General features: G+C 37.2%; 1 protein-coding gene across 3 annotated transcripts; it reads left to right on the forward strand.

Moving 5' to 3' along the window:
* Positions 1–37: 37 nt before the first annotated feature.
* CIR1 (corepressor interacting with RBPJ, CIR1) lies at positions 38–24,545 on the forward strand. 3 transcript variants are annotated; one of them, XM_049803101.1, is made up of 11 exons: positions 109–192; positions 546–733; positions 1,055–1,149; positions 1,684–1,757; positions 2,963–2,976; positions 3,070–3,125; positions 3,494–3,542; positions 3,756–3,873; positions 19,592–19,698; positions 21,149–21,234; positions 22,980–24,545. In XM_049803101.1, exons 3-11 carry the CDS (start codon positions 1,061–1,063, stop codon positions 23,704–23,706), a joined length of 1,320 nt encoding a protein of 439 aa, XP_049659058.1. In that variant the 5' UTR covers positions 109–192; positions 546–733; positions 1,055–1,060; the 3' UTR covers positions 23,707–24,545. The 3 variants fall into 3 exon arrangements, with proteins under 3 accessions (XP_049659048.1, XP_049659058.1, XP_049659065.1); XM_049803091.1 differs by lacking the exon at positions 546–733 and having other exon boundaries at positions 38–192; XM_049803108.1 differs by lacking the exons at positions 109–192; positions 546–733; positions 2,963–2,976 and having other exon boundaries at positions 1,053–1,149; positions 22,980–24,544.

Below are 24,545 nucleotides of genomic sequence, written 5' to 3' on the forward strand. Positions count from 1 at the left end.
CGTTTCCGCGGCCCGCAGGAAGGCCCGCCCGCCGACCCGGAAGGCCCCGCGGAGGCGGCCGGCCGAGGGCCTGTGTGAGCGCGGGGGGCCGCTGGCTCTCTCGCCGCCGCCGCCGCCGCCATGGGGAAGTCGTTCGCCAACTTCATGTGCAAGAAGGATTTTCACCCTGCCTCCAAGTCCAACATCAAAAAGGTGAGGGGGGCCGGGCCGGGCCGGCGGCGGGAGCCGTTGTGGCCCTTGCCGGGCGGCTGGTCTGAGGTGAGGCGCCGTGGCCCCTCAGCCGGCCGCCCGCCCGCCCGCCCGCGTCCGCTGCGCACCGGGGGAGGCCGGGAGGCTGGGATGGGGCCGGGCGGCGTCCCGGGGAGTGGGGGGTGGGGGTGACGGGGTCCCGGCACCGCAACGGCACGGGTAGGGCATGACGGCCTTCCTGTGGTGGGACCGGGTTGGGGGAGGGAAGAGGCAGGAAAAAACGTTGAGAAATACTTGAAGCTTCAGGTTTACTGGCTCACTTGGGGGGAAAAACTATCGCCTTTTCCTGGCTCCAGCTTTTCAACACCTGGTTCTCTGGATAAATAGGCACCGTACATCGTCCAAACTCCCACCTGTCACGATGTGCTCGTGTTTTCCCAGTATTTCACACCTGCCTTGACCTGGTTCCAGGTCTCTTCCCCAGAACTGTGCCGTTCCAGGAGCTCCCGAGAGAACCTGGGGTTTGGGGTCTGGTGAGACTTAGGTGAGGAGGCGTCACTATGGGGAAGGCAGTGGGACACCCAGGGTGTTTTCTGAGCCTACTTTTCCCTTTGGATTACTAGACTTTCTCATATCTCTTCAGTTCTTAAATGCTGTTGGAATTGTAGCTTATCAAAGTTCCTGCTTGTGTGAGGTTCGTTTGTTGAAATGCTGGATGAAAATAATATATTTTATGTGATTAGGATGGGAATTTTCTCTTGTTAAGCATTTTCATTAGAGTAAGCCAGTTAAGTATTGATACGTGAATACATTTTGCAGCAGTTTTTGTGCTTGTTTAAAGCAGAAACTTACTTGTTTTAACTAGGTATGGATGGCGGAACAGAAAATATCATATGATAAGAAGAAACAAGAAGAATTAATGCAACAGTATCTGAAAGAACAGGAATCCTATGATAATAGGTGAGAATTGGCATAAGATCACACACTTCTTCCTACCGTCTCTTGTTTTCATGGCAGTGAATGACATATCATAGTGAATTATTTGAAATACTGTCTCCCACTGACCATAGTAGTAGGAGAGGCTGTTGACTCATAAATTAGTGTTTGATTAAGCAGAGGTCACAAGAACTTCTTTAAAGTGGCTTGTGTGTGTCTTCTAATTCATTTCAAAATACATTGCATTGCACAGAACAGCAGGTAACCTTGTATAACGATATGTTTGGGTCACACAGAAATCTGGCTTTCATAATTCTGTAGGCACAGAGTTACGTTTCAGTTGTGATTGAAATGTGTGATTTTTGGTACACAACAGAGCATGCAAAAGTATTGACTACTCTCTCAGGTTTTTTGATGTTCAGCTTTTGTTACTCAAATTAACAAATGAAAAATTGCCAGTTGTTATAACAATTTCCTGCCACACATTTCTTTTTTTACTATTATTAAGTAATACCAATGTGGTTGTTTGTCACCCCAAACTCTGTCCTTTTTATTTAGATTGCTTATGGGTGATGAGCGTGTGAAGAATGGTCTTAACTTCATGTATGAGGCCCCACCTGGAGCAAAGAAAGGTACTGCGGTTTCCTGATCGTGAGCAGACAGTACTGCAAAGCTAAAAACCTTCTGAAGAAAAAAGCACAATGTCTTTTATTTTAAAATAGTGTGCTTATAGTGAGGTAATGCTAGAAGGTATGATTTTTAGTTCTTCCTGTAGGAATATGCAGGCATACATAGTATGTAATAATTTTGATCTCACAATACTTTAATTTCTTTCAGACTGAGAATGGTTGGGGATTTTTTTAAGCAACAGTTCAACGTGAAGGGTTAAAAACAGATATAATATCTTTCCTGGCAACAGCAGAAATTCTGTCCTTGACCAAAGGTGTTTCTTTAGCCAATTATAAAGCCTTTGGATGGGGGGGACTAGACCTTACCAAGGCAATGACTCGGACAACACAAACCTGTATTTTGGCCTACTCTCCTTTTTAGAAATAGCAGGGTCACCTTTGCTTAAAGGTTCTGCCCGTAATTCAGCTTGACACACTTCAAGTGTAGGAGATATGAAAGCAAGAAGTTAATTAGTGGAAGTTAAATAAATAATAAATACTGAGATTCTGTGGTCAAAGCTGCTGGCTGACCTGACTCTGGTGGGTCTGACTGTGACTGTATTTAGTAGATTCATAAACAGAAGTTACTAAGTACCTGGTGGATACTCGTATCAGTCACTTAATTTTAGCAAAATCTGAATGTAAGTGCAGAACTAAGAAAATATATTCCCTTTAAAAGAAAACACATTCCCCTTCAAATGCATCTTTCCCATTTGTATGAAAACCCTCGGAAATGCTTGGGTGGGCTCATTCTTGTAGAGCAAATTTTGCAGTTATTTGCCTTTAAAAACTCTTAAAGTAATCTCTTAATAGAGGAAATGCAATTTTAAAGTAGTGATTTTTTTGCTTAAAAATCCTTTTTTTTGAAGATTTTAAAATTAAGTATCGTTGCTACTTTTGTGAGAAGAGTTTAAAGTTTTTTGTACTTGTATATCAAATCAGTATAGTTTTAAAAGATGATTCTGGTTTTACAGGATTTGTAACCACGTAGTAGAGGCCAATAATTTATAAGTGCACTCTATTTAAATAAAGTTACTTTTTAAGTATTTGCAGTGTTGTATTAGTATAAACCATAAAATGTTTTGCCTCCAGCTTAGACACTAGCTGCATTTTACATGCGTAATTAATGTATCATGTCTTTTCTTTCCATGATTTCTGAAAATGCAAAGAGGAAGCTAAAGAGGTATTTCATTGCATTATTTCTTTCTTTTCTTCCTATTTACTTAAAATGTATTAAAAAAAAATTTTCAAACTTACTATGTTTTCTGTTTTATAGCAAGAAGGAGAGACTGAATACAAATTTGAATGGCAAAAAGTCGCCCCTCGAGAAAAGTAAGATGTCTGTGTTCTTTCTGAATAAAAACTTTTTTTCTTCTTATTTACCTTTTATACCATTTTTATCTTTTTTTTTTTTTTTTTTTTTTTTTTAATACTCTTATATTTGAGCAGGTCACTTGTGTAATCCTGACATGTCCTGGCAGTTAATTAAGTAGAATCTGTAAACCTGGAACTATTTCCTTGATCAACTTAGTTTTTGTTTGAATTTTACATCCATATTTGAAAACATGTTAAAACTAACATTTACCAGAAGTATATCTCTGAAACGGATGTGCACTTAACAATAAAAGGTAGTTTTGTACATGATGGCTTTAAAAAAATAGTGAATTGAGTATTTGCTTTCTTTTGTGTTTGTGTAACAGGTATGCTAAGGATGATATGAATATCAGAGATCAGCCATTTGGTATCCAGGCAAGTTACATAAATTTCACTCTGTGGATGTCTTGGGTATATTTCAAATACTGTCTAACTGCAGAACATTCACATGGACTCTCTTAATTTTATCATCTGTTTCTCAGTGAGTTTAAAAGCTTCTCTTACGCCTAGTAACATAGATATTTCTGTAAATGTTAAGCTGTATTGTTAACTAAATTACGTCTTTCTTTTTTTTTCCCCCCCTTTTAGGTGCGGAATGTGAGATGTATTAAATGCCACAAGTGGGGTCATGTAAACACTGATCGAGAATGTCCCTTATTTGGCCTTTCTGGAATTAACGCAAGTTCAGTCTCCAGTGATGGTTCAGGTAGGCAGTGAATGTCTTTTAAAGGTGCTGGTTATAAATTTTGGGGGGACTCGTCATGTTAATTTTAGAAGGTTGAAGTTTATCATATTTCAAAGAGTTGATGAAATGGGGAAAATGCTTCTTTATTCCTGTCATGGTTTAACCCCAGCCAGCAACTAAGCACCACACAGCCGCTCACTCACTCCCCTCACAGTGGGATGGGGGAGAGAATCAGAAGAGTAAAAGTGAGAAAACTTGTCAGTTCAGATAAAGACAGGTTAACAGGCAAAGCAAAAGCTGTGCATGCAAGCAAAGCAAAGCAAGGAATTCATTCACCACTTACCATTGGCAGGCAGGTGTTCAGCCATCTCCAGGAAGGCAGGGCTCCATCATGTCTAAGAGTTACTTGGGAAGACAAACACCATAACTCCAAATGTCCACCCTCACTCCACCCCTTCTTCTTCCCCCAGCTTTCTATGCTGAGCATGACGTCATATGGTCTGGCATATCCCTTTGGTCAGCTGGGGTCAGCTGTCCTGGCTGCGTACCCTCCAAACCTCTTGTGCACCCCCAGCCTCCTCGCTGGTGGGGTGGGCTGAGAAGCAGAAAAGGCCTTGACTCTGTGTAAACGCTGCTCAGCAGTAACAAAAACATCCTTGTGTTATCAACACTGTTTTCAGCACAAATCCAAAACATAGCCCCATAGCAGCTTCTATGAAGAAAATTAACTCTACCCCAGCCAAAACCAGCACAATTCCAAATGTAGGATCCACAATTTCAAGTTAATTATTTCAAATGACAGGGACCTAATTTTCTAAGTAGTAACACATTTTAAAAAGATTACGCGATGACTGTTGCTTTGATTCTAACTGTGGCAAAAATTGCGAAGCTGCAATGAGGTTGTTTACATCAGAATGACATTTGTGTCACCAAAAAAAAAAATTAATGTAATGGATTGTCAAAGACTGTCCCAGTTCAGATTCAGGCAAACTGCTTGGAAAAGCTGGAATATATCAGTATATCTTTGTTAATCACTTGGAAAAAAGGAGAGGTTTGGGGTTTTTTCATATACATAACTGTGCTTCTGTAAGTGGACAAGCAATTGAAACCTAGATTTCCAAATGCCTGGTTTCCTTTCAGCTGGCTTCTTGTTGCTTTCTGAACTACAATTTTTTTTCCCTCTATTAGCTTTCCTGTTACTTGAAGTCAGCATTTGGTGTTAGATGAGGTTTAAAGAAGTGGATACAAACATTCAAATTGAATAATTTTTTTGCCTACATTACTTTGTTTTCTGTAAGTTGACCCAAGTTTGTAACACTTCTAAGATTCTTAAAATTGTGGCACGTTTAAGAAACAACTGGTAACGTGGGTGAGTCTTCAGCCTTGCTGTACTGCGCTTTAAGATCACGTGCCATGTTGTGTATTCAATTTTGTGGGGATACCATTACAATTGCACACTTGATAACATCTGGTTTTCTTCTGTCTTTCCTAAAGTTATCTATTTTACGTAGCAGCTCTTAGTTTTATTACATATTTAGCTTACCAACAATCTTGCTTTTCAGAATTAGATCACCTAGATATGTCATTTCTTTGAGATGAGGCCTGGAAGCCTTAAGTTAAAGGAAATAGTGCCTCTTACACTCCTCTGCTTTTAGGCACTGTCTGGTGATTATACCATTGTATTAGCCATCCTGTAGTTGACATTCTCAGCCTTTCTATTTGGTAGGTTATAACATTAAATTATTTTCTTCCCTCATTCTTACCTTAGAAGAAACTGTGCTTAGAGGATTTGGTGGGTAATCGAATTATACTGAGCAGCTCTTGCATGTCAGATATGCTTTTGTGCTGCAGAAATTACTTCCCCTTCACTGCCCAGTTCAAATGATGTGGGTAAATTTTAGGAGTGTGTGGCTGGGAAAGTGGAAAATATTTGTATGTGCTTGCACAAACTTGAAAATGGACTCATTATTCATAACAGTGTAATACGGACACTTTGCAGTGTCAATATAAGACTAACTGCTTGTTTCAAACCTAACTGAACTATCTAGGTATAGGCAACATTTGACTGCTGTGGATGTTTCCAAACTCTTTCTAAGCCTAAGGAGTGGAATTTAGCACATATGATTAATTTTGCACGAAGGAAAGTGCTGTAAAACTACTTAGATATTCTCAGACTCCACCAATGCCCTCTCATTTTCAACTCTGGAACTTGGAAGACAGTGCACTATGCTGAGCATAGACTTTTTAATAGGCTGAGGAAGGATTTCAGGGAGTAGGGGTGGGCGACAGATCAGGGTTTGTATATATAATTTGTAAGACACTGTTCTTGGATTTGAATAGTCAGCTGTAATGGTACTGCTACTTTTTCTTTCGGGGAAACTGTAAAAACACTGTAGGTAAAGTTTAAAACAATTTTAAGTTCTTCATTTAATAGCAGATAGAAGGCTTATAGGAAGTGTTAATACAGTTAATCAGATCATCAGATAAAAGGTTGTCTGCTTTTTCTAACCTCAGGAATACAATCTTTTAATCAACTTTTCTGAAACTTTATCTGATCTAATAACGAGCTAAATTACTCTTCTTTGACTTCTGGAAATTCCACATATGTAAATGAAGCACTACAGTTAAGTGGGAACACAAGTTATTGAATTCACTGATTCTCTTAAGACTCATAATTCATCCATATCATGTGTTAAACCTTATGTCACACATTAAAAAAAAAAATTATTTTTCTTTTACTAAACCCGGACACCAGTCCTGTGTTGTCTGGGCTGGGAGTAAGTCATTATCTTTGCACTGCTGAGAGTTCTACCCAGTTGTTACAGTGCTGTAGATCTGCAGTTAGCGCTGTAAAATTAACCTACACTGAGGGTAAAACAGTGTTTTTACATTTCCCGACAAGACACTGCCACATTAAAAAGACAAATTCTATCATGTTCTGATCAACACCCCCCAACAATATAATCTTGTCTCGACCGTTTCTATTTTTTGCTGTTTGTTTCCTCTCATTACTTCTACTTAATGCTTTGTTCCTAGCCCTAGTGCTGAATCGGTATCCACCTCTAAGAACCTTCTTCTGTTCCTCTGTACAACACATCTCCTCAGTTGCTGCTTCTTCCGGCTTCTCTTTATAAGTAATTGCATGCACTCCTAAGCTGGTTTTATGTCTCTAGACTAAATTCCTAATTATTTTCTGATTATTTTATAGTACTGCAAAAATGTCTGTTGCCACACTGTTCTTATTTAGATTGCCTAGAACTGCAGAAAATACCGCTTTGTAAGGGACAGAGACTTTTTATGATACCATATTTTTATGAAACCTTTCTGTGTTTCATGAACTGATGATTAGGTTTAAAAAAAAAAAAAAAACAAACAAAAGCACTTGAATTGCTTTTCACCCACCCTTACACCCCCCGGCATGTGTCACAAGTGTCTCCTCATGCTTAGAAAACTAGTAAAAAAACATGTAAATAGTCCAGAGTTTTAATTTATTGTGATTGTCAGCGGCAAAAAAAAACAAAAAAGAAAAAGTACAAAACCACTTGACTTCTAAGGTCTGAACTCCAAAGAACAATTTTCAGAAGCTGTCTGTTTGTTTCTAGAATGTAGAAGAAAATATGCGCCTCTGAAGAGAACAATGAATAGGGATTTCAAGGATAGGGAGTGATTGCTTATAGTACACAGCAAATCTGGAATGTGTATTTAATTTATTTGACTGGGCTTTTTAATAGCTAAATGTGTAAAAAATGTTTGCAACCAGCTCTCAAGAAAGAGTTGAAAAATGTTGAGCTAAATTATTAGAGCAAATAATACTTTTAAAGGTCAAGAGGTAATTCCATATGTAGAAAGTCAGCTTTTGAAAGCTTATTCCTAGTTTGCATGTCAGGAAATTGAAATATAAATATTGTCTCATAAATGAAAGGGTACATCTGGGAAATACAGGTATAATAAGGAATAAAGGTGAAACCAGAATAAAATTTTAGTACAATAGTCGATATAGCAGGACTCCAATTAGTTTATGAAATTAATTGCATTAGAAGGACCATATTTAGGCTATAAGTCATTGAAATGTGTTTTTTAAAGAGTAAATCTTTGGAGTTTTTTTGTAAAGTCTTTGAAAAGAGCTCTATTACTTTGAAGTTATTTACTTGATAGCACTTCATTTCCTCTGATTTATAGTCTTTTCATCCTAATAAAAGATGATCTCACATCCTTTTCTTGCAAACTGAACTCAATCGGGGTTTTTTTCTAGGCAGTGCATGGTAGTTACACTACCTAAATTTAGTTAGGATTCTTCAATCTTTGAAAATACTCTCCCTTGTTAGAGAACACCATGCGTCAGCACAGCGTTGGAAGATGCTAATCCATATACTGCAAAGCGTCCTACCTGCTAATGAATCTCTAAGCAATCGGTGCTTGGGAACCCTTGGCCTCACGGTTCTGAATCTGATATTCTAAGGACATTGGCATTACTAATTTCTGCAGAAGTAGCTTTTAGGAAATGCTTTGGGTTCCCTGTAGGAGACTTTTAACAGGCCTTGTTCTTATGAACGTTATTGTTCTTTTGCTTTAGAGAAGCATGCTCAACACACAGGAAAATAGATGACTTTGTTTTGTTCACTGTTGTCTTCATGCATTTACCCAAATGTGTTTCTAACCAGAGAACAATAATGGGAGAAACTTCAGATGCTCTGTTGTAAAGAAGGACTGAAACATCTCATACATACAAGTTCAGGAACCACAGGAGAAGTTTATTACATACTAATTAGACTCATGACTGAATTCCATCATGTAATAACTTTGAAGTCTTTAGAAATCTCTAGTGTGGAAGGGTAGCTGCTCTCAGGAACACTACTGAACAGGGTTAATTAACCTGGAAAGGAAAGAGGGTGGTTTAGTCCAGGTAGGCAGCTCAGCCCCACACAGCCACTCACTCACTCCACCCTGGTGGGATGGGGGGAGAGAATTGGAAGGGTAAAAGTGAGAAAACTCATGGGTTGAGATAAAGATGGTTTAGTAAGTAAAGCAAAAGTTCCATGCACAAGCAAAGCAAAATCAGGAATTCATTAACCACTTCCCAACAGCAGGCAGGTGTTCAGCCATCTCTAGGAAAGCAGGGCTCCATCATGTCTAACAGTTACTTGGGAAGACAAACGCCATAACTCTGAACATCCCCGCTTCCTCCTTCTTCCCCTGGCTTTTATTGGTGAGCATGATGTCATATGGTCTGGGATATCCCTTCGGTCAGTTGGGGTCAGCTGTCCCATCTGGGTCGCCTCCCCCAACTTCTTGTGCACCCCCAGCCTCCTTGCTGGTAGGGTGGGCTGAGAAGCAGAAAAGGCCTTGGCTCTATGTAAGTGCCTGTCAGCAGTAACAAAAACTTCCCAGCATTATCAACACTGTTTTGGTCACAAACCCAAAACATAGCCCCATAGCAGCTACTATGAAGAAAATTAACTCTATCCCAGCCAAAACCAGTACAAACAGTGATAACCACAGTATTGCTAACAAATCTTTATGCACGTATAAAGGATTGGCACTTACCTAATTGGAGGGACATTTTCATCTTTCTCCTTGGTCAAAAGCAAAACCTTTTGACAGAAAATGAGGGTAAAAAACCTGTTTTATTAGCATAACCAAATTATTGAGTTAAAACCAGCAAAAGCAACCTTTCCCCATCCTTCCCTTTCTTCCTCCAAAAAATTGGGCCTTCAAAGGTCTTAGCTGAATGGTGACTTCAATTTAATAAAAGCCCAGGGGGTAATGTTTTGTGGGTGTTTTTTTTTTTAAATGCCCAAACCAGTAAGTTTCAGTAGAATGTAGACTCCTTATTTGAATGAAAAAAAATTTAAGTAATGCAGGAACTGAATTCAAGAGCACTTGATACAACTTCAGTTTGTGTTTTGTTCTCATTTCTTCCTGCTTCAGAAAGAGAGTAAAACAAAATGTCTTATTTGGACTCAGACTATTTTTTCAGCCTCAGAAGAAATGTTTGAGTTCAAATGAATGAAAATGAAACTCCTATGTCTGATTTAGTTGCATTATCTAAAGTTCCTGCTCTGTTTCTCTGTGAGGAAAAAGAGTTATTGATCCTATGTACATTTTCTTTCACATCATAAAATAATCACCAATATAGGCTTTTTCTTTCCCATAAAATCTATAAACTATGATTCTCTTATTTTGGCAGAAGGACGCTTGTCTTTGAATCTTACGTGAAGACTCCATTGTAATCTTCCTCTTTGCACATAAACTGATTGGGAATTGCTGTTTTGGATTCAGTGTTGAATATCTTGTATGCAAAGACCAGTCATGGACTTCAGTTTACTCTAGTGGAACTGCTGCAGGGCGAAAGCATGTTTGTGACACAGAACTGAAAGACTGCTGTCTTTCAAGATGTGACATACACTACAGCGCTCCAGCAAACAAAAATAATTATAATTGGTACCTTAATTTAGGCATGGTGGCTTAGTTATTTTGCTTCTGGGACCATTTTACTAATCTAGCTGGTAATTCATACAAAAAAAAAAATAATAATCTTACCATTAAAAAAGCGCCTATTGAATAGTATCTCACCAGTGAATAGAGATTATTTTTGCAATAAGGCAATTTCAGTGGATGTGGTTATCATGGGATAATCACACCCCTGGGGTACAGCCTTGTCTGTAATCTCCCAGGAGTGTAATTATTTCATGATAACTGCACCCCCTGGTGTTGCATTATTTCCATTATGAAATTCTTAGTTTTAGATATAGAGTAACTTACTTTGATCACTGGAAACTGCAAAGTAGTGTTAAGAATGTTCCAGCTGTGAGGCTTACAGAGACCAACTTATAAGATTTACTTCTTTACAAAGCTAAATTAGGCAATCAAAATGCTTCTTTGGGCTAAACTGATTTACAGGGGTTTTTACTGATAAAATCCTAACTTTTAAAGTTCAGACAAGATGAAAACATCACTTGTGGTTCTGACTTTGTGTGTCGCTGTGTATATATGCATGTATAAAATATGTAATATATACCAGTAAAAAAAACCCAGGTCACTAGTGTCTAAAAGTTTGCCTGTTTTTACAATCCTTTTTTATCATTAACCAGCAGCACCTGTTGATTTTTGTGCTTTTCAGTGCTTTATTGCTGAAGCCTGAAAAGCCTTTGACTTTACTAGCAGCGACTGGTAGGTTTTCTGTGCAAAATATTTTGAAGTAATACTGTTATTTCACTTCAAAATTCCCTGCAACTTTCTTGGTCAGGTAAAGTTAGGACAAACTGAATACCTCCCACCCACCCCCCACTTCTGCCAAGCAACCTATCTTATTCAGTGAGGGAGGGGATTGCTAAAAAACTATGAAACCTTAAATGCTTACAACTTCTATCATATGTTTTTAGAACAAATAACCTGCTAGGAATCTATTACTATCTTATGAAGAAAGGTATTGCTACCTTAAGAAATAAGGCTAGTGCCTCAAATGAGGAGGTAATTTTATGAATGAGTACTTAGAAGAAGTTGGATGCTAAGAAATGGTTCTTATGCTCTTGGCCTATGAAACCGAAGCCTGGAGAGTGCTGGGCATCCTTCTCTGCTATGGACTAGTTTGAATGTTTTACAGCTGACTGGCTCCATATGTGATCCATCCAGTGAAATTACTGAGAAGAAAGAGTACTGTAAAGTGATTAGCATGTTGTGGAAAATTCAGGCAAATAATCGTGAAAATGTAATGGAGCAACATGTCTATGTATCTAGTGTCTTATCGTCTACAAAGATAAAAAAACTCAAGGTATGTCTGTGCAAATGCAGCCTTCTAAAGACTCATTATCAGCTCCTAGAGTTTGTGCCTTCTCTTTTCATTGCCTGGGTGCTGTAAATCTACTTGTGATTGTGGTTTCCATCAGTTTATCACTTCGTGTGTTCAACTGATCTTTAGCTTTTGGGTGAAATTCCTTTCCACAGTAATTGTTGAAATTATCAGTCACATGGAGACAGGAAGAAAGGAAATCTATGTCTATGTTATGTCAGTATCTCACTGCATTTTTTCAGTGACAAATATGGTACTTTTTTGTTTCCCAACAGATAAAAATCTGCATTGTATCAGGAATGCAGGAATTGATTTAAGTGTTCTCTTGAATCTGTAATAACAAAGAAAAAGTATTTGAATATGTTAACTGTGAATATTTGTATGAATGGTCACCTGTAGAAACATACAGTGTATGAAACCTTCCTTTATGATCTGCAGCTGAGGCCTTTGATTGTGAACAGTAGGAACCTTAACTAAATCTTCACATAGTTTAAGAACTGTCACGTTTTAGAATAATCCTCCATTTATGTTTCAGAAGCCTCTGTATTTGGTGTGAATGCATAAAATACAGATTTCTATTAAAAGTCTTGTGCTTGGCATTTAGGCAATAAATACGGATTCCTATAGCAGTTTGATAATGTTAAATGGTTTTTACTACTCAAAAAAAAGTAAAAAGGAAACTCAGGATTCTCTGAAATACCCTATGACAAAAGCACAGCAAATTATACTGAAATTCTGTGCTGAAGTGTTAAATTCAGTTAACTGCAGATGCTCTGAAGAAGAGCTAATTAAAAGCCAGTTATTTTATTAATTGATTTCTCTCAATGCCAACAGCAGCAGTTGCTTTGAAGTGTAGATATAGTCTGAATGCAGTCATCTCTGAAATAAATGAAAAAATTATTAGTAAAAACCAATCAATTCTGAATTATTAGAGGCAGCATAAATTTGCTACGTTCTTCATGACCAGGATCATGATCACATAATTTTGATAATAACTTTTTGTCCATTAGATAAGTGACTGCTCTTACCTGTGTCACAACCACAATAAAAGTTCACAGGTGATACAGTGTGGTTAGGCTCAGTCTGTAATTTTTTTCTATTTTTGTTCAATTTCCTTTTAAGCCATTAAAAAAAAAACAACTACATATGAAACTTTGTGGACAGCACAAAAAAAGTCTATGGATGTATTGGCAAAACTGTCTATGCTAATTTTATAGTTAGTTCCTCTTATAAAGTAAAACCTAAAAAGCCTTGTATCATAGGTTATGCCTTTGCTGCCACCCAGAGAAGGCAGCATTCTGAATTTAGAGTATATTCATTCTTCATGTGATTGTGTGCTAAACTAAAACCCACAAGCAGAGTGGTTTCCTAAAACCTAGTTAATGAGAAAGAGCTGTTTCCATGCTCCCTGGAGTATTTACTTATTTATTTTTCAACAGCAGAGCGTGGCTTCAGTATCACTGTTACATAGAAAATCAAATTTCAATTTGGAAGAGTTATGGCCTCATGTTGTCCAAGATGCACGTAAGAAGGAATGAAGGCAACATGCTTTAGGCCTACTTTGTTAACAAAAATTATGTAGTAATAAAGGCTATGCCTTGAAAGTATCTTGTCCTTGATTCATAAATTAATTTTTAAACATGGTAGAGTGGAGTATACTGAGTGTGACGTATACTGACAAATTGATAGCAGATATGCCAGTGTGCTTTGTTTACATTTATGTTCATGTAAATTATCTCTCTATTACCAAGTCAGAAGTCTGATAGTATGATGATGGTGATATTTTTAGATTAAAATGTTCACATCTATAAACTAAAAGATGTCCCACACCAGAACATCATTCTCAGGCAGGGGAAGCTCTCAAAAAGCCCTATTCTAAATATTCTGTTTTGATGGTACACAAAATAAACATGAGTTAAAATAAAGGTAAAAAAGTTGTAATTAAAATGACACCATGAAGAATCTACTGCCTTTTTCAGTAACTTTTACACTGAGTAGTCCATTTCATAGCAATACATAACTGCAGCCACTACCTAAGTACAACTGGTTACTGTAATTTGCCCTGCCACAGGTGGGAATAGTGGTTACACTATTACTGCTTCTTATCTCTTTGCTTTCCATGTGTATTCCACAATAAAAATCCATTTAAAACTTAATTGATTGCAAAAGAATAATTCAGTTTGCTCATCTCACTGGTGACAGCAGTGAAAGCTTTTATCAATAAATTGAGCAGATACCGTCAAGACTATCATGAGTAGATAGAAGTAAAACTGCTATTTTTGGTGAGGCTGGCAATCATAACATTATGGTCTGTCCTTACTGCCACTGAAACTGTTGCAGAAAAAGTGGTATTTAATCACAGTCGTTATGAAAAGAGGTTTTAGCATACTGTTCTCTAATATTGGATAATTTGAAAAATGTGCTTTAGACATTTTAATGGAGGCTTGCTAGATGGTGTGTTTCAGTGAGCATTGTTCTCCTAAGAGTCCTGGGCCCGGGCCCCTTGGAGGAAACATTCTGGCAACAACAGAGTGTTACAATACACTCTGCATTTGCAGCTTCAAGAGAAGTACAGACAGAATTGAAAATTAATTGCGGCTATAGGTTTCCCTTGTTTCTGGGATGGTAGTGGGGGTAGTAATGCGGGGTGGGAAAGCTTGCTGTAAGCTAGGCATTTAAGTAACTGAAATCCAGAATTATATTTCCTTCCCTGGTTGTTTAATAGAAGCAAAACTGATTCTGTAAAATTTATCTCAGTTAAGCGTGATAAGAAATTGGAGTGCTCTTTGTTACAAAAAAGCAAATTTACAATATGTTGTAGAAATCCTAGTGTGATATCCTTCTGCAATCCAGTATAATTGATGCTCATATAGGCTTCAGAAAAATTCTGTTTACAGCTCTTCTGTTTGTTTAATTATACAAATATTATAAAGATGCACCAACAGCTGTCAAGCTAAGGTTGCACTCAGGTTTTCTTCATGCTTCATTGAATGGTTTGAGTTTCCAGATTTTGTGTCACAACTCTGAGTCAACTGGATTTTTTCCTTAAATAGTATCTTAAACAGAAGATAACAGAATGAACACAGCAAGAACTTCTATGGGAAGTAAGAAGCAGGAAGAAACTGTAGCCTATTTGCTTGGCAACACTATTTATTGAGAATTATAAAGGCCATGAAAAAAATATTTAAAAAACCCTTTGGTGGGTCTTTAACTATGGAGCCTCTTTTGTGCAAGCTCTTAATATAATTTTAAGTAGCTGTAGAAAACTTACCAAGTTGTCAGTTGTCTTAATGCATAAAAATAAGTATGATATCAGCATGCAATTAATTTCACTATATGGTAAAAAGCTTTTCTGAGACTCTGAATTAATTTTAAAGCAGATAAATGTTTTAGTTTTAAACAAGTGTCATCTGGAAAAGTTTTAAAGGTTTTTTTTCTTTTCTTTTTTTCTCTATCAAAATGTAAATTCCAGAAAATAAGCTTGACAATCATATTCAAAAATAGCAAGGTACTGTATTTGACTTGTTTCAGAAAGAATAAGAAACAGATGATGAAACACTGTAACTTTGAACTTATTTTTAGTTTGCTGATGGAAGAATGTTGAGAGACTAGTTGTCAGAAGTTGTAGCAATCAGCTATTTTTACAGGATTCTTGTATCTAACATTCTCTCAACTCATGGCTCAACTCTCAACTCAAGTGTCATCTCTAGGTGTTTTCACCTGCGTGAGTTCACACAGGTAGCTTCTTCACAGACTGTCTCACAAGTCCATCAGGAATGCATATATGAGGACATCATTTTTCATAGTACACAAAGTATTTTTCTATGCCTGATGTAGGAGTGATTTTTTTGCAAGTTGATGGGTGCTGTTCAAGAATACTTAGCTAACATCAGTTCCCAAGATTGTAGCCAACTGAGAGCCTCTCAGCTCAATCTTACAGTCTGTTTTACAGTTTATGACTTAATTGGAACTTAACCAGATGAAGATATATGCCTATCAAGTATATTAGTACTGTTTTGTCTGAAGATCTTGGAGGGTGATGACATAAATGTAGTTATAAGCCAAAGACAGGGTGAAAAGATTTACCTCTTTGGCTTACCAGTCAAACCAAGTTTGATCACCCTGGGCAGAGTTGTGTCTCTACCAAGCAGGACTCCACAATCAATTCATACCAAACAAAGGAAGAGGTGCTCTACCAGCCAGTATACTGGTGGCTTCAAAATATAAGCTTTAGCTCCTAAATAAGGAAGCCAGGGACACTTCTGAGAAGTTGAGTTTTTCAAATCTCTGTTAAGTGAGGTTCAGTGTTTGGGATTTCTTTTAGAGTTTTTGTCTCACTCATTTGTATTAGCTAGGAGAAATCCCCTACTTAATTTTATAGTGTGGAAATGGGAATGTGATTGTTTGCTCACAGATTTAGGCACCTGCATCTTTTAAGACTCTGTGAAGAAGCAGCCCAACAAGAAGTGTGTTACAAGCCTCAATGGTGTCACATAAAATAACTGTGCCCAGGAATCCTGGGAGACCTCAAACTGTCACTGATATTTTAAAGAAAATCAGATCTGCTTATCAAAGTCATTAAAGCATAAATCAAAAGCAGTCTGTTGAGCCATGGATGGGAAAAGAAAGTCACCAAGCACTTGATTCCTTTGATTCCAAGTAAAGGAGTTTAGGAAAATAAAAATTTTCTTGATTCTCATTGTTGTGTTGCAGAAAGTAGATAGTAATAGAGGTTTGCTGTTAAGTTGTGTGGCCATTGTCAAATATAATGTCTTAACTGAACTTCTCAGCCTGGGCTTGTAACCAGATAAAAACCAGTCTCTTTAGACTTCCCAGATCAGATATTTCTTTCTCTCTACTGTGGTCTAGCATTGCTACCGGAACAAAGGTAGTGACGTGGTCTTGCTATTGTTGGGCAGCAGAACTTCTGATAAGTTCAGTGGCATCAGCTGTTCAGAAAAAAAAGTGTGAGGAGGTTCACCTGTGTCGTTCTCTCAGAAATGTTATGTTAATGTTTTTTAAACTGCAAAGATCACATGGTGCAAGAGAGTCCTTTGTAATCAACCATAGTGGACAGCATGCTTATATGTCGTACCTGGCTGGGGTCTGCACGCAGAAGCGTTGTGAAATAGGGCTGTGTTTTGACTCTACTTCCATTTATGGGGTTGGTTTATTTTCTGAATCTCATTTCCTAGTGTTTTCTAAAACCTTTAGTTGCAGTAAAAATAATGTATGTACTAAAGCTTCATGGAGATTCTTGCATCTCCTCACAAGCTAGGCTGAGCCTAAATTACTGTTTCCCTCACAATTAAAGGGAGACCAAAACAGGAATAATTTATTTCATAAACCATTTTATTCTCAAGGTTCTGTAGGTGCATTTGATGTAGCTTGTATACATCTACAAAACAGGAATAACAGTGATTTGTTAACTGTCCTTGTCATGGTAATACCATGTTGCGACTAAAATGTTGTAGATGGAGCTGTGAATGTCTCTTTGATGTCATTAATAAACAAGGAAAGAGAAGTCTCATAAATTTATTTTTAGCCTGGCTTGCTTTCCTTCTAAGCATATCTGTGTTTTTTGTTTTTAAAACTTAGTGCTGATTTAATTTCTAAAAAGCACGTGGAAGCTAACTCAAAAGTTTGCATGTGGTTGTGTGTTGGATCCCAGCTTGTGCAGCCACTCTAACAGGTCTCTTGTTCACTTGTGTGGATCTCTGTGTTAGAGCACAACTGACATCCATTGGGCACAAATGCCCAAAAATCAGTAGTATTGTGGGTTCATTATAAGCTTTTTATGTAAAAGAGGAAATGATTTTGCTTACCTCTTTCTAGTGTTATGTACAAAGAATGCCCGAAAGATTTGTTTCTAGAAAACACTTCTGAACTGTGCTTTTGAAGGCCAATATGCCTTCATACCTTTCTGGTCGATTCTGCCCATAGTCCTCCTATGGAACCACAAAGTTAGGGCTTCTGTCTTAGTGCTTTTGCAGATCTCCTGTATAGATTTGGACAAGTTATATTCCTCTATTTGTCTAATCATGCTAATGAGAATAATTAGGTATCCAATACACACCAAAATGTGTACAATGCTGCAACACTGAAGGGGGGAACACCTGGTAAGTTAGTTAGGTTACTTTGTTAGGCAGTGACTCTTACTGCCTTTGAATAACAGGGGTATTCCAGGCTTCAGTCTGGTCAAATGTTTTGGTTTCTTTGGTATGGTGAAATTGTCTTTCATGACTCTACACTTTGTCTCCATTCAGCTTCCTCATACAGGGTATTTGGCTGAACTACATGGCTGGTTTATGTGGCCTTTTCAGATCAAGACATCAACTGGTACCAAATTCTGTTGTTAGGTTTCTGTCTAATGTCAGTTTCTGTTCCAGCCAGGGCACATTTCAGCAAGCAAAGCAAGGTTTTAAATTTGAAATAAGCAAAAATGTAGACACTGGAGCCCGTATACATTCATTAACTATCAGTGACCTTACAATTACACCATAACATGTAAAAAGAAAAAGCACTTTTGGTAAAATACATGGGAGGGGCAGGGGATAACCCCCTGCTCAATAAAAATGTAAACTTAAGGAAAGAATAAAAGGTATCTCATTAGAAAATCCTTTTGCCTGGCCAGATAAGGAACTTGTGAAAAGAAATTCAGTAATGCAAGGGCTCCTTAAACCATTTTCAAAGTTTTATCTTCTTCCTTCCTGCTTTACATATAGGCCTGTTTGTTTCTGTAAGCAGTGTATTATCCAGATATCCATTATATCTGTATAAGAAGAAGTTGATAGTTTTTTGAGAAAGTGCTATTTTACTTTCCATATATTTTCCATAGTAAAAATCTCCCTTTACTTTCCATACTTTTCTGTTAAAAATCTCTGAGTTTTGTCCATCTCCACAACTAGGAAACTCTTAAAACCACAAAGCAGGATCAGTATGTTTCACAAGACTAGTAATCTTACCATTTACAGTTAGTTTACTGAAGTAATAGTAATCATGTGCTCCATGCTCTTGTTTTACCTTCCTTATAATTTAGATTTACCTTACACAGCAGTGGTAAATCATGGACAGTAAGGTTAGTGAATGAACTGGTAAGGAAATTCACTGAAAATGACCTAACAAAAGACTGTATGTTTAGGGTGAAGAAAAAGTACCTAATCAAACAAGTATGTGAGGTTCTGATGATCACAGGTATTCAATTAAAGCAAAAGAGTGAGTTACAGGGTTTATAAATTATGCAGTCAACTCTGAATGATTCAAAATACATCTCGTATTTTGTTCCTTGTTAGATGTTTGCGAAGAAAGATAACATGTACCTAACCCCAAACACCTACTCTAATGCAATATGTAGTGTATTTTTTAAGCTGATAAAACAGAAATCTCTGAGGAGGTAACAGCCTAGAGACCCAGCGTATTTGGGAGGGTTCCTGGAATAAGTAAGGACATAGATAATATTTTCATGTATTTATTTATTTCCCATATGTATACTGAGTTTCTAATAATGGTTACTTTCTACGTTTAAGTTGAAAAATTTGTGTCATTATGAAAAATGCCTTATTAGTGATATATTAGAAGTGCGTTTTCCCGTTGTTTTGGGGGAGCAGAGGCACCTAAAAGTCTTATTTAATGTGCTTTCTTTAGGTTTCCCATGCTTTTTTACTATAATAGAAATATATTACTAGACTTACCTAAATATATTGTTTTCAACATGACAAAGTTACATAAGAGAATCCCCTTGTACTTAAAGAAAAATGCAATTATTTTCTATTCTGAATCTCCAGACTGCTGTTTTAGAAAATCATATCTGATTATTTGCTCAGCAGAAGATTATTGAGTTGATTTAGCTGTGATTTTACTTAACAAAGCTTCAACTGAATTCCTACTGTGGAGTCCAAAAAAGGTAGAGAGATATAAATGATACATTCAAACTGTGATTTTTGTGAACAGGGCCATCAATGCACCCCTCGGAGCTAATAGCGGAGATGAGAAACAGTGGGTTTGCACTGAAACAAAATGTACTGGGGAGAAACTTGACCGCAAATGATCCATCACAGGTAATGATCTTTTTACCAGTAAGCTGAAAATGTCTATAAATCTAAATGTGATTGCTTATGAATTGCTACTTAATGTTTTCAAATATGCATATCCATAGGAAAGCTGAATAGCTACACCAGTAGAAAAATGTCCAAAAACTTACTGTTTTCCAGCTTTGTTTTAGTCAGAATGGTGAATCATAAATTCCTTTTTTTTTAAACCACATATAATAAATTAAATCTCTCCTCTGCGTGACTAGAAATTGGATTTTTCATGAAGGGGATGGTTAGGGGTTTTGCCACTTACTTCTGATGTAATGCTAGCCTTTGGAGGAAGTATGCACAAATAATTACTGCCAGGAATGCTGTATCTGAAGATTTTTTTACTTGATTGACTATTGTTACATTTATTATTTCTGGGAGTGAATATGTTTAATTGTCTTTACTTAGACTGCACAGCCTATATTTCTAATTGAGGTGCTTTAATAAAAATGTAAAGTGAAAAATTCATATATACTCTTTGAGCACCATGAAATAACCCTTGTTCATACGGCAGGATAGTCGAACCACTAGTAGAGAGGGGACAACAGCCCTCAGCTGTTGAAATCTTGAGAAAATCAACAATTCATTCTGTCTCCACAGATGAATATACCTTTCCATTTAAAAAAGCTATGTACCCCAGAAAAATGTAGCGTACGGGCACTGTTAAATGTATCACAGTGACATCAGTATGTTTGCTTTATGTTAGGTGTGGTGGGGTTTTTTTGGAAGAGCTTTTTAATCTTTATTTCCTCTTTCCCCTCCTGAGTGTGGCTAAAATTTAAAACATCACAGTGGAGAATTGTAGTGTACCAGATGCACATAATTTGAAGAATTCAGGGTCTTCAAAGTAGCTATGCTTTGCTGATTGCGTTACTGTATGTAGATTATATGATTACAGTATTTTGCATTGCTAGAACATTTTATGAACATTTAAAGACTAATAACACAACAGTGAGGTAGACGTGTTAATACCCATTTTCCTAATGACTAAACCGAGACAGAAAAGTAATTTGCTTAAATTACTCTGGGTTCGAGCAGGACTAGCATCTTACCTATTCATCCAAGCATGATAACAATGGAGTGACTTATCCTGGGGAATCATGTGGGCTCCAAAATTGGCTCATTTTATTAACTATTTCAGAAATGTTTCTTTCCCTAGCAGTGATTTTTTCATATGTTACTAATAACTCCTGTTGTATAACCCCCACATTATAACACCTACTCAGCTTTGAGACAGAAGCAGGGAGGGAGTTCACTTGCTAGCGAGTTTGCTGCTCTTTCCAAAGAGTCTTAAGCTGATTTAGCAATACAAATATATTTGTACCTATGCAAAAATAAGGTACATAGAGGCATCACTTTTAATACAGAAATCTGAATGAAGAGATTTTTTTTATATATAAGAACTTAATGTCTTACCACATTTTCCTAGGAATTTGTTGCAAGTGAAGGAGATGATGATCCAGAAGTTGAATTTTTAAAATCATTGTCAACCAAACAAAAACAGAAACTTCTAAGGTAAGTGTGGTACCTAGTGGAGGGGATCTGTATCACCAATAGTTTGGACTCCGTGATTGTCCCTGTAACTCTTCTATGCCATTGCAGAATTTAGTACCGTCAGTACAGAAGAAAATCAGCTTAGTTTAACATACGCTTGACCACAAATGGCATTATGCAGCCTGGGTTTTTAATCCGGTTGTTTTGTTTTGTTTTAATCTGGCTGTTCTAATCTAGCTGCCAGGCCTTTGCACTGGGGCTCATTACCAATTTAACTGGGATACGGAAATAATAATAATAATTGATTGGCTCACTGAAGATGCTGTCAGTTGCTATTTTAAAATATTATTTTGCACTCCATTGTTTACAGTATGTTCTTCCCGGATTAAAACTTCTGTGTTCTTGTTTACTGGTTTACAATTTGGCAAAGTTTGTTACCTTCTCCTGTGAGGCTAAACTGACATTGCACCCCAGGGCCAAGGTTAGCCTAGCTCCACGCTGCGCTGGGATTAGGGTTTACAGTTTGCTGCTCCAGCAGAGGGAGCTCCCCGTGGTTTTCTAGTTAATGGGGTTTTGGTTCTTTGCTTCTATCCTATTGATTGCACGTGTCAGATGACTTACATTTTTTGTCTCTGTTAATTTGCAATGTTATCTTGAAATAACCTGAAAATGCATAAAATGAAAAATACTAACTACTGCCTGGTAGGTCCCATATAGCCTAAACGGCCCATACAGTTAAAACGGCCTTTTTGGTTAAAGGACGTTCTGTATATGGGGGGTGGGAGGAGAGGAGAAAGGTGAATGGCTAAGCAGGCACATGAGTAGGTAGGTACATGTGGTATTTGCATATATAATAAATAATTCTCTGAAAATAGTTGGCATATTTTATGTTCCTTTTAAGTAAGGAATGTGTATGTAGTTTGAGTAATTTAAAACGGTATTTTGTTTGAACTTCAGCTGGCCCAACACAATGAAATTTCAATACTTTATATTTTGAAAGTTGAAGTTCAGTAAATATTTGGGTAATTTAGATTTTACTAGTCTGAAGGGATTTTTTTTTTAATACACTGAAAGTAGTTTCACTATTCAGTCACTGATTTTCTGAGAAGAATATATACAGAAAGAAATAAAAACTAGGTGAAAGCAGTCAAATAGCAGTGAATGCATGTTCATGATGGAATATTGTACTTAACAGCTAGAAAATGTAAATTTCTAGTTGTGACAGAAGAGGTTATTGAAAATATCCATATTATTTGCCTGGAGAACTCGGAGATGTAGGCTTTAGAGTCTCAGTTTCCATCGTTAATAGAAAGTGAATGCTAATTGCGTTTTTTTTTCATTTTCAAAATCTCTTATAAAAATGTACAAACAAAAGCAGCAATGATTTTGCAAAGTCTCCAGAGCAGGCTGACAAGGAAAAAAAAGCACTACTGAATGTATTTATTCCTAATTACAAGGCCAAAATTGACACATCTTTTTAAAATTTAAGTGTTTTTTAAAATTAAAGAATTAAAAAATCATATTCCTCCTGTTCTGAGGGAGCAGCTGTGGATTACATGAGGATTCTTACTATGGTTAACGTCAGGTTAGAAGTTTAAAAATAATACTTTGCTGAAAGAGGAGAGGAATTCAACATGTTTTTATGGAATATAGTGTATTTACTGTGCAGGTCATCACAAGTAATGAACTTTAAAAGACAATGACTTTGTAGTTTAGAATATCTTAACACGGCTGATTACGCTACTCTTCTATTTTGAAAATAAAAGGAAGTTGGATCGTCTGGAGAAGAAAAAGAAAAAGAAAGACAGAAAGAAGAAAAAGCAGCAAAAGAAGAAAAGCAAAAGTAAACACAAGAAACATAAGATGAGATCCTCTTCCTCATCCTCCAGTGAGACTTCAGTAAGCAGCAGTGATAGCGAGACTGACAGCAGAGATAAAGCAGCACAAAAGAAGATGTATTCTAAGAAAAGAAAAAAAGACAAGTTTTCAGAGGCTAGCAGCAGCAGCGATTCAGAAGGAAAGGCAAAGACTAGGAAGGAAAAACTTTATGAAGATCTCTCCAGTAGTCACGGTAACAAGGACAAAGATAGGGAGAAGTACAGACTTTTAAAGCGAGATAGTTCTACGGAGAACAACAAATGGAGCTCCTGTGAGGGGGAAAGAAAGTCCAAAAGCAGATACCATAGCACCAACAAGAGAGAGACTGAAAGAAAGGACAGGGATAGTAGAAGCCAAAGCATGGATGAGGGGAGCAGGAGAAGCCCTTGCACAAGTCACAGCAGTTCCAGGCAAAGGCAAGTAAGAAAAAGTCCAAGTCAAAGCCCTGGTGAAGAGCGGCACAGGAAAAATGAAACCAGAAGCCCCAGCACAGATACGCACAGAGAGAAGAAAAAATGCAGAGAGCGCTATGGGGACAAGTGCCGTAAAGTGGAACACAGAGAAAGGAGCAGACGCAGTAGGAGCAGAAGCAGAGAGAAGAAAAAACCCAGATAGTATAGGGGACAGGTGCAAACAAGAATGTCTCTGGGTTTTGATGAATACCTTTAACAAGGGCTCAATTATGTATTGCTGTTCATTTTCCAACCTCTGTAACTAGCATTTCTTACATAAAGCCAACAGCGTCATTTCTATAATGTTGGAATATTTGTAAATTAGGTATAAATGTTACGGTATTTTTCTTACTGTATAAATATACTTGTTGGCAAATACCTCTTGTAGACATGCAGTAATTCATAGACCTGATTTTAGGGTTTTAAAATACTTCAGAGCAGCGTGTGATATTCTTGGTTTTGTCAATGATGATTTCTGTTTAGATGCAACTGTGAGGGGAAACAGTAATTTGGGAAGAGTCCTGGGATATGCTAAATGCTAACAAACGTTTGAGATAGCTCCGGATAAAATCACAGCTTCAGATATCAAAACATTGTATTGTAGAGGGTTTTTTTTTTCATACTGAAACATTTTTCCTAAAGTTCCCTGTAAGAGATCAATTTTATGAGTTAAAACAACAGAGAGACATAGTTCACTTAAGTGTCTAGCCAACATTTTTTGACCTCCTGCAGTGTACAGCTTGGTCAGGGCTATCTAAACATCTTGAACCCCTGTTGGTATGTGTCAGTACAATGTCAAGTTATTGTTCAATAATCTCTCAAGACATGAAAAGAATATTTACTGCCTCAACTGTTTCAGGTATTTCATTGTTTGTGGTAGAAAGTTAGTGTAAATAGTCATCCTTCTGTTTTCATGAAACAAACATCTTGGTTTTTTAATGATTGTCAGTCATTTTCTGCACACATTGTTATGAAGATGAACTTCCATAATAAAATATCTTA

This window comes from Accipiter gentilis, chromosome 1 (assembly GCF_929443795.1).
Source record: "Accipiter gentilis chromosome 1, bAccGen1.1, whole genome shotgun sequence".
Lineage (NCBI taxonomy): Eukaryota > Metazoa > Chordata > Aves > Accipitriformes > Accipitridae > Astur > Astur gentilis.

Excerpts from the sequence above, each read along its gene's own strand:
- CIR1 (XM_049803091.1), top strand. The coding sequence starts at position 121 with ATGGGGAAGTCGTTCGCCAACTTCATGTGCAAGAAGGATTTTCACCCT. Across the intron at positions 1,150-1,683 it reads CAGGAATCCTATGATAATAG|ATTGCTTATGGGTGATGAGC; the intron begins GTGAGAATTGGC and ends CTTTTTATTTAG. Across the intron at positions 3,874-19,591 it reads AGTCTCCAGTGATGGTTCAG|GGCCATCAATGCACCCCTCG; the intron begins GTAGGCAGTGAA and ends TTTTGTGAACAG.